Below are 9,396 nucleotides of genomic sequence, written 5' to 3' on the forward strand. Positions count from 1 at the left end.
TTTACCCATTTGGAAATACTTAGAAAAAAATACACAATTTTGAAAAGATGTTTATTTATTTCGAAAAAGATAGGGAGAGAGCAGGGGAGGGGCAGAGTGGGAGACAGAATCCCAAGCAGGCTCTGCTCTGTCATGACAGGGCCCGGTGTGGGGTTTGAACTCACCAGACCATGAGATCATGACCCCAGCCGAAATCCAGAGTCGAACGCTTAACCGACTGAGCCCAGGCACCCCACAATTTTTAATGTGTACTTTAACAAGTAGAGTGGACAGACAGAACCAATTCCATTTTGGTTACATGAAACCATACTTTCACTAAAGCAGTCTCTCCCAGCTCGGCCCATATCAGAAGTGCTAACATTTTAGCAGTACCCTTTGGGATAAAGTGGAAGGTGTTTAAGGGCAGCTGTGTAACAAGTAGGGAAGAAGAAAAAATCTCTATCATCCCGTTTATTTGCAGAATCATCAAGAGCAACATTAGCTCTGGGTCAGGACACAGAAGTGCCCACACTTTAGGAACACAGCCATCATGTTTCCTACTGGAGAGAACCCACCCAATCTATCCACAGCTTGGGGAGTGATGAGAAACCCAAAGCTCTCGGAGCGCCTGGGGGGGCTCAGCCGGTTGAACGTCCGACTTCAGCTGAGGTCATGATCCTGTGGTTTGTGGGCTCAAGTCCTGTGCCAGGTTCTGTGCTGACAGCTCGGAGCCTCCTTCAGATTCTGTGTCTCCCTCTCTCTCTGTCCCTCCCCTGCTCATGCTCCAGCTTTCAAAAACATGAAGTAAAACAAAACACAGAAAAAACCCCAAAGCTCTTCCAGCAACACCCTGGAAGGTAAGAAGCTGCTGCGGCCTTTGTTTTTTAAGTTTCTTCCTTCCAGGAACTTAGGAGGGCTCCACCCCAAAAATAATATTGGCTATCTTCATGCTTCTAGAAAATGAAAATCTTCTGATTTTAAATATAAACACCAATATCCCTTGCATTTAAATAGCATTTTGTGGTTTACCTAACATTTTATTAAAAAAAAAAAAATGAAACTATGAAGCACAGGCAGGCAGGCCTTGTGGACATTTGACACAGGAGATCGAGTCACAGGGCCTGTCACGGGACTTGTCACCGTGTGCAGTGGCAAAGCTCACGCACGAGCTCTGCTTAACAGCCACACCTGCAAATTTCCACCCTTCCCCTCCAAGCTCATAGGGTGAAATCTTGGGTTGGTACTGCTACATCATTTGTCAGGTATTTACGTGAGTCGATGAGCACTATTTCCTTTCTTATGAAGGTAGGGATCACGTGACTTAGCTCAAACGTTGTTTGGAGAGCAAATAAAATAATATATGAAAAGTGGCCAGCTCGATGCTTAACAGAGGCTAGGCCCCAGGCCCGCGCTCTTGCATTCTTACCAACCTGACAGCGCTGATGATCACTGGAAATGATAAACTTCCAGACAGTTGGCATAGGCAAATTTTATTTCTACGGTAGAAGCATTTATTCCGGCTATAGAAAAATAACACTATTTCGAAGTCAAGGTGACGAAACAGAAGTATATTTTTTCCTTCTATGTCCATACTCCAACATCACATACGGTTTTAAGACATTCTTAAATTAACAGGGAACAAACACAGAATCAAGACAGGACCTGTCAACAGAAGACATGTATTAAAGCTACAGTATCAGCCTGGAATGCAGAAAATACAAAGTGGTCTCGTGCAGTGATTCTCAGCGTTGCTGTGCGTTAGAATCAGCCACCCGGTAGGAAAAGAACCTTCAGCGGACTAAAGGCAAGTCACGTTGCGCCAGGCCTTGGTCTCACGAGAGATAGCAACTTTGCTCCTCCAGGAGGGGCGCAGACAAAACACACCACAGTATGAGACCAGACTCTTGCTCCCTGTTCCTTCTCTGCGCCTCTGATTCAGGGACGTTCATGAATACTCTCAAGGATGGTACAGATCAGGTCAGACAGTGTGTGCTAAGGGCTTCCTAGTTCATTCCCACACAGCTACTACTGTCGTCACCACCACCAGCCTATACAGACCACACTCCCCCCCACCCCGCTCCCCCATAGCTGCCAGTACTTACTTAAGATAGAACCCTTGTTGATCGCAAGCCCATGGACTACTAGTACCATTTGTATATGTCGGTACCACGTTTACTAGCTTCACCCGTTCACTTACATTAAAGTTCCAGTACATGGTTGAAAAGACAATTTTTCTATCTAAACTAAGACCACGAATTCAAAGGAAAAAGGCAACTAAGCCTTAAACCATGTAGCTTCTAAAGCATCAACACCCAGATGAATGAACGGCTTTTCAGAGTGACCCGTCCGGCCACTCTCTGATGTTCCCTTATAGTGATGGGAGTCTCTGGTTATAGATGGAAACATCTATAGATGGAAACAAGAATAAAGGACTTGCCATCCTCATCACTGCCTATGTTCACTATACTACACAATCACACTACACAGTGAAAGTTTTTGGCCATGTAAGTAACTACCCACGTAAGTATCTGCGGTTCTAATATTCTGGAACTACAACCAAAGCCAGAGAGGTGCAGAGTCAGGCTAGGGGAGGGGCCGTCAGCCTCGGCAACACGGACATTTTGTGTTGGAGAAGTCCTTTCTGGGGGGCCGTCCTGTGCGCAGCAGGAGGAGGTGGGCTCTCTGGCCCTGACACCCCAACCAAACGTCTCCGGGGTTGGGGTGGGGAGGTCAAGATCCTCCCCAGGGAGAAGCAGGGAGCTGGAACTTCACAGACATAACTGAGACTCTGCGTGCACAGATCACACAGGACACCGTGGAATCTTCCTCAGTGGAGACGGCAGCATGTGGGCCCCCTGCCGTGTGTGCCGGACGGACTGCCAGAACCCACGGTCCCCACACGGACCCACCTCTGTCCTCCCGCAAACACAGACGTGACACAGGGAAAAACACAGTTCATCTTCCACCAGCGTTCTGTGGCCCGACACAGAGGGAAAGCTCCAGTTCACAGACATCTGCTACGTGGGGAGCCGGCTGGGTCAGTGCAAGTGGCCCTCCTTCTGGATCCGAAGTCTCTCCTTCTCCACCTGTAAGCGCTCCTTCTCAATCTGCAGCTTCTCCGACTCAAATTTCAGAAACTGCAGCCGCTCCTTCTCAAGCTGTAGGCGCTCCCTCTCGAGTTTCAGCCTCTCCGTTTCCAGGTCCTGGGGCTGCGGCCCCGGCTTCTCGCCCTGGCCCAGCTCACTGTCGGAGGAGGGCGGCTTCTCGGAGCTGACCGCCTGCAGCCTCAGCTTCTCCCGGTCGACGTGCAGCTGCTCCCGCTCCAGCTGCAGCCGCTCCCGCTCCAGCTGCAGCCGCTCCCGCTCCAGCTGCAGCCGCTCAGCCTCCAGGTCCAGGCGCCGCAGCCGCTCCCGCTCCAGCTGCAGCCGCTCGGCCTCCACGTCCAGGCGCCGCTTTTCCAGCTCCAGCTTCTGCTTCTCCAGGTTGACCAGCACGTGGGGCTCGTCGTAGGCGGAACGGGACGGCGTGGAGTTCAGGGTGAAGAACTCCTCGATGTGGGGGAAGTCGGGGAGTTCGCTCTCCCTCCTGGAGTCCGGGATGACGGCCGACAGCATCTCCTCCTCCTCCTCGATCTCAAACTAGAAGGACAAAGCACTTTTCAGGACGTATCTCTGCTTCGGCGGGTAATGTGTCTAAACACCGCTTTAAAGCTTTGTGCACCGTGCGAGCACAGAAAACCACTGGGGTTTTGAAAGATAGTTACCAGACTTGCCTGTTGTCACTAATACAGGTGACCCTTCAACAACGCGGGCTGGAGCTGTGCGGGTCCACTTACACATACATTTTCTCGCTCAGTACGGTGCAGACTGGAAATGGATCTTCTCTTGCAACTTTCTTAACTATTTTCTATAGCTTGCTTCATGTTAAGAATACAATATATGGTACACATAACATACAGATTATGTGTTAATTGACTCTATGTTAATGAGAAGGCTTCCCGTCAACCGCAGGCTGTTAGTAGTTAATTTGGGGGAGTCAAAGCTTATACAGGGATGTTCGATGGTGCGGAGAGCCAGCACCCTCACCCACCCACGCTGTTCAACCGGGTATGTAATTAAGAGAAAGATACGTGGGTTAAAAGAGAGATTTGTGACCGGAAAAGCAGTGGAATGACACTGTTAGGTCAAACTTGTGAGTTGGCTTGAAAACTGGGATCTTAACTGGGCCCGGACTATCACAATCTCCCACATCAGAACTGAAGGAATAAAAGGAGAATGAGGATTCCCAGGCCAGTACTTACTTCGGGACTCTGGGGGTCTCGTTCCTCCTCTTCCACTTTGACCTCAGTTAAGGATGCACCTGCATCCCTGAAATCTGCCACGTTCTGCCAGTCAAAGTTGGGATCGTTTCGGAATGCAATCTTGTCGTCCATCTCCTCGGTGAGAGAGTCGTCTAGATCGGAGGTGGGGAGGGGGAACCCTGAGCCAACCAGCTTAATGTTGGCCTTCATCCTCTTTCTCTTCATAAGCGCCCGCCAGTCCAGGTACCTTCTTTTCACCTCCGTCCCCGTCCTCTGCTCGCCTTCCCCCACGGCGTTCACACACTGTGCGATCTCCTCCCACGCCATCCGCTTCATCACATTAATCGTCGTGTTGAGCTGCTTGGAAAAAATGACTTCTTTGCGTTTGGTAATTTCTTTCAAAAGGGTCTGAGTTTCTTGAACACTGAAGTTGCTTTTTCTCTTCCTTTTCAACTGCTTCATTTTCCTTGCTTAAGTGCAGAGTTTTCACGGTCAGAGGAGGTGTGAAAAGCTGACAAAGGTTACAAAGTACAAAAATCAAGGGCAGTCTCTTCTTGGCGCTTTGTCTAAATCAGAGTCTTCCGCTCATCTGGTAGCACGGGCAGGCTGGACAATTCCTAAAGAGAAAAGTAGAAAATCAGTCCACTTGCAACTTTGCAACGTACCTCCACCCAAGAAGCTGGACACAAGTCCCTGTAAATGCGGTTCAAAACCGCCCACCCTCTGCCTCTGCGGTTGTCACCCCTGTCCCTGACCGCTTGTTCTCACCTGGGCTCCCCCTAGGGCTCCTCACCGCTGGCTGACGCTCTTGGCCTGTTCACTCTCCTCCACCCCCAGTTACTTTTCTGCTCCAGCCACACTGGCCTTTCCATTACTCGTTCTGTCCACCCCTCCCCCTCTTGGAGCCTCTGCACACACGGTCCCCTCGGCCTAGGACATGGATACCTGACAAAAATTATGCACTTGTTTGCACATCAGATCCTAAGTTCGGTGAACATTCTAGAACACTTGTAATGTTAAAGGATCACATTTAATTAGCACTCTGGCCTAACATTCCTTATGTAATTTAAAATATAAAATGGGCTGGTGAAGTACTCAGCTTTCCTCTAGAGGTGACTTACGAGGTACTATATTTATAAACTAGGTTTATTTATTTTTTTAGATTTTTTAACGTTTATTTATTATTGAGAGAGTGAGACAGAGCATGAGCGGGACAGAGAGAGGAGACACAGAATTCGAAGCAGGCTCCAGGTTGAGCTGTCAGCACAGAGCCCGACGCGGGGCTCGAACCCACCAACTGGGAAATCATGACCCGGGCGAAATCGGACCCCCAACCGACTGAGCCACCCAGGTGCCCCACTAGGTTTATTTTTAAATATACTTGTGTATACCTTTTACAAGTTATATTTTTGCTTATATATAGAACACATATATCTTTATACATGTCTTACGTATTTTTAATATACTTAGAGGAAAGAAGTGAAGCAAACTGTGCTTCACAATGTGCTCTACACATTAAAGTAGCCCGGATATGCTTCTCCTTAGTACCTGTGTTGCAGCACACACTTCAGAGAATTACTCCAGTGAAAACTGAGCTTTTTTGCCTTCCTGTACCATTGCTGTAGCACTAGGAGGGTCTGGGAGAAGGATCGAGGAGGATCTAAGAGGATCTAGGAAGGTCTGGAGCCCACTGGCTCCAAAGGCTGTTACCTTCAATACCTAACACTGTGCCTAACAAACAGGAGGTACAAACACAACTTAAAATAAGGTGATGAGGGAATGGGAGAGGTCGGAAAGTGAGAGACAATAACTCAAGGAAGCTAAGCTACCACAGCTGACACGCTTCCATGGGCAAAGCATATGTTTAAAAGGAAAAGTCAGCCCAAGTCAGTATAGGCAAGAAGCAGTTTGTAAAATTACGTGAAGCCTTTAGATAAACTACCCACCCTTTCACTGTGCCGAAAAACGTAAAAACATCACAAGTTCTACGAAACTGTGAAAAAGAAAATTTTAAGCAAAAATGCTATTTTGCTACCACAGTCTGTATGGATCAATAATGAGTAGGTTATCAAAGACACATTTTTAATATGGAATCAGCAGGTTAGATGTCTTTAAAAATAGAACAGCTAGAATAATATCAAATTCCGTATCATATTAAATACAATGTATTGATAGGACTTTTTGTTTGCAAAAGATATAGAATGTTTCAGGGCATTTAAATAACTTCTTCAAACCCTTTAAAAAATGCTATCATGTGTTTTAAGGGAAAAGCATGGTAAAAAACACAAATATCCATCAAAAGATTAGACGAATAAACCATACCACAGCTACATAATGGGATATGCGCAATAAAGGCTATGTAAGAGTACGAATATGATTTAGCACAACATTATTCCTGTGTAAATGTATCTTAGATCTCCAGGCAGTTACGGCTTAATTGTGTGAAAACTTATGACACCTGATTAATGTAATAAAGTACCAAAATCAACTGAAATTTGCACCTGAGTTGAAATGTGGGAACTACCTTTGCATGGCTAAAAGCTAAGCTATGTTTCCAGGAAGTCTTTTTTTTTTTTTTCCTCTGTTGTTTCCTTTGCACTTTGATTCCTCTATAACATAGCTTGGATTTCTAGCCTCCATTACCCAATAATGTACTCAAATATTTATTGAGCTCCTACTACGTGCCAGGCACATACTCTTGGTGCCGGGGATAGAGAACTGCTTCCTAAAACGTGCAAAGATGCCATTCCAGGTGTCCAGCACTCTCCTTTTCACACTGGTTGTGTTCCCTATCTTTGCAGAAGGCAATTCGGTGGTTGCAACCTCCAAAGATTCGCAGCTCTTGCAAGCCCTGACCCAGAGAATGGCCGTCTTCCTTAAGTCCCGGCGGACAGTCACTCCTCACTGGCTGCAAAGAGGTACAGCAGTTCGCTTACGTCATTCCTGTGAGAATGATGTACCGCCAAAGGCATATTAAAACGGCATTTTTTTTTTTTTTAATGACTAACACTTAAGAATGAAGTTCCTAAACACTGCGCGAGAAGGCAAAATTAAGAGCTGTGAGGAGGACATTCAGGCACTCAATTGTGGGCACAAACTTTTTTTTTTTTTTTGGTAAATTCGTTAGGTGGTTCAAGAAAAAAAGAAGGCATCACAAACTATAGAAACTTCCCCAAGTCCTCCACGCCCCCTCCCCGCGCCCACACGGTCTTCTAGGAAATTCGCTTCCCGGCCAAGCAGGAGGATGCTCTTGTCTCAAAGTTGTGATAGGTGGACACCTGCGGGTCACTTCAGGGCCGCCTGTCCTCCGAGCAGGTAAACGTGTCTCCCCGTCCCCGTCGCGCTCTCGGGGGGCCGCCCGCTCACAGCCGCGAGGAATCGGGGCGGGCGGGGGACGGCTGCACTCCCGGGAGGCCACCCGGGGGGGAGGTGGCCGGGCCCCGCCACCCGCACCTATGGGCAGCCTGGGCGGAAGTCGGAGCCCCGATGAGGGGCGCGGACGGGGGCTGATACAGCCCTTCCACCCGCCCCGCGCGGACTCGTGGTCCTCGCGGCGCCGTGGTCCCGCTACGACGCACCCCCAGGGCCAAAGCCAGCAGCGCAGGGACGGCCACCTGCCGCCGGGACCCTCCCCGCCTCTAGGGCACCCACCGTCCGCGGTGCTGCCGGCTCATCCAGGGCAGAACCGCTCACCTGCGACCCCGACCGCACCTCCACCCGATCGCCTCTTACGGGGCTGGGGCGGGGGGGTGGGGAGATGCCTCCCTGACTCCCCGCCCACCAACTTCGCCCGCCTCAAGCCTCCACCCATTGGATTATATGGCTGCCACTCATGCGAGACGTCTCATCTATTGGTCCAGAGGGTATTGCCGTTCTGGCCGACGGCCCGCCCCAGGTCTGGCCTCACAATGGGAATCGAGTCCCCAACCGGTTCCGGGTTAGTGCTCTGGGGTTCCGCACTCTTGTGATTCGTGGCCTCCCGCTCTGTGCTCGGGCGTTGGCGCGAAGCTCTGTCAGTCAAGTGGGCTCTAGAAGCGGATTGGTTCCTCGCGATCAGCCCGTGGCGCTTTTCCTTCTGATTGGGGCCCTGGCCGCCCCGCCTCCCAACGCTCCCTCTGTCCTTGACCCTCACAAGCTAAAAGGGCAGAGGGGAAGTGAAGTCTAGGCGTAGCCCACCTGCGTCCTAGTCGGCTCTCACCTCCCTATCGAGTGAGGCTCAGCTTCGCCTCGGCCGCTCCTCTGAGCTCTGAGGCCGCCCCTGCCCCAAACGGTGATTTCCTTACTGCTCAACCCGACTGTCACTTAGTGTCCTTGTGTCACTTGACGCCTCCAAAAACATTTGACCTGTTGACCATATCTTAGTTTTCCTGTGTGCTTTCCTCCCTCGCTGTCTACTCCTCTGTGGCCCTTGAGAGTCGCGTCGTGCACCGCCAGCCACCCTCAGTCCTTAAGTCACTGATGGCTCTGGCCATGTGGTCCCTTCTTCCCACTGTGGCCGGGGCGGTGGGTGTGCAGTTGCTGGGTGCGGCCTCAGTCCTCGCAGATAGTGCAGAGCTTTTCCAAGGGTTTCTCGGTCATCCATCAACATCCCTGCACAATCTCCCCGCCCCAACCGGGTTGTCTGTTTCTAGCTGCGATGGTGGTTGGGACATTGTGTTGCATTGCATCCCCCTGTAATTTCCGCTCCCTGCTCTTCCCTGCCAGCTTCGCGGCTCGGTTCACGAGTTATTTCTAAAGGAAGCCTTCCCTTTTCTCCATTCACCGGCTTCTCCCTACGAGTTGTCTCTCTGATGTAGGTTTCCCCGTTAAAGGATGCTCAGCTACATCTGTAATTCAGGTGAATAACAAGGGTCAGCCTAAGTGTGGTCCAAGGCACCACCACCTGGCATCCTATTAAATCCTACGCCAACCCTTCACCTTCGGAAGGGGGTACCCTCCATCTGTCAGCTCTTGTGACCTGTTCCATGTGGGTGGGCTTTCTTATTCACTGTTGTACTTTGTCTGCCCAGCACAGTGCCTAGAATATAAGGCACTCAAAAGAGATTCGGTGAATAAAGGATGGAATATTCCGGATGAACGGTGGATGCTTGCTGGATGTTCCTGGAGGAACTCCAGTC

General features: G+C 49.9%; 1 protein-coding gene across 4 annotated transcripts; it reads right to left on the minus strand.

The window, feature by feature from the left end:
• Positions 1 to 1,453: 1,453 nt before the first annotated feature.
• MSANTD4 (Myb/SANT DNA binding domain containing 4 with coiled-coils) lies at positions 1,454 to 8,071 on the minus strand. 4 transcript variants are annotated; one of them, XM_043579218.1, is made up of 5 exons: positions 7,973 to 8,023; positions 6,976 to 7,222; positions 4,280 to 4,896; positions 3,414 to 3,617; positions 1,454 to 3,362 (listed from the first exon to the last, which is right to left on the minus strand). In XM_043579218.1, exons 3-5 carry the CDS (start codon positions 4,739 to 4,741, stop codon positions 3,018 to 3,020), a joined length of 1,011 nt encoding a protein of 336 aa, XP_043435153.1. In that variant the 5' UTR covers positions 4,742 to 4,896; positions 6,976 to 7,222; positions 7,973 to 8,023; the 3' UTR covers positions 1,454 to 3,017. The 4 variants fall into 4 exon arrangements, with proteins under 4 accessions (XP_043435153.1, XP_043435154.1, XP_043435151.1 ...); XM_043579219.1 differs by lacking the exon at positions 6,976 to 7,222 and having other exon boundaries at positions 7,973 to 8,071; XM_043579216.1 differs by lacking the exon at positions 6,976 to 7,222 and having other exon boundaries at positions 7,931 to 8,044.
• Positions 8,072 to 9,396: the final 1,325 nt, after the last annotated feature.

The sequence above is a fragment of the Prionailurus bengalensis genome, chromosome D1 (genome assembly GCF_016509475.1).
Source record: "Prionailurus bengalensis isolate Pbe53 chromosome D1, Fcat_Pben_1.1_paternal_pri, whole genome shotgun sequence".
Lineage (NCBI taxonomy): Eukaryota > Metazoa > Chordata > Mammalia > Carnivora > Felidae > Prionailurus > Prionailurus bengalensis.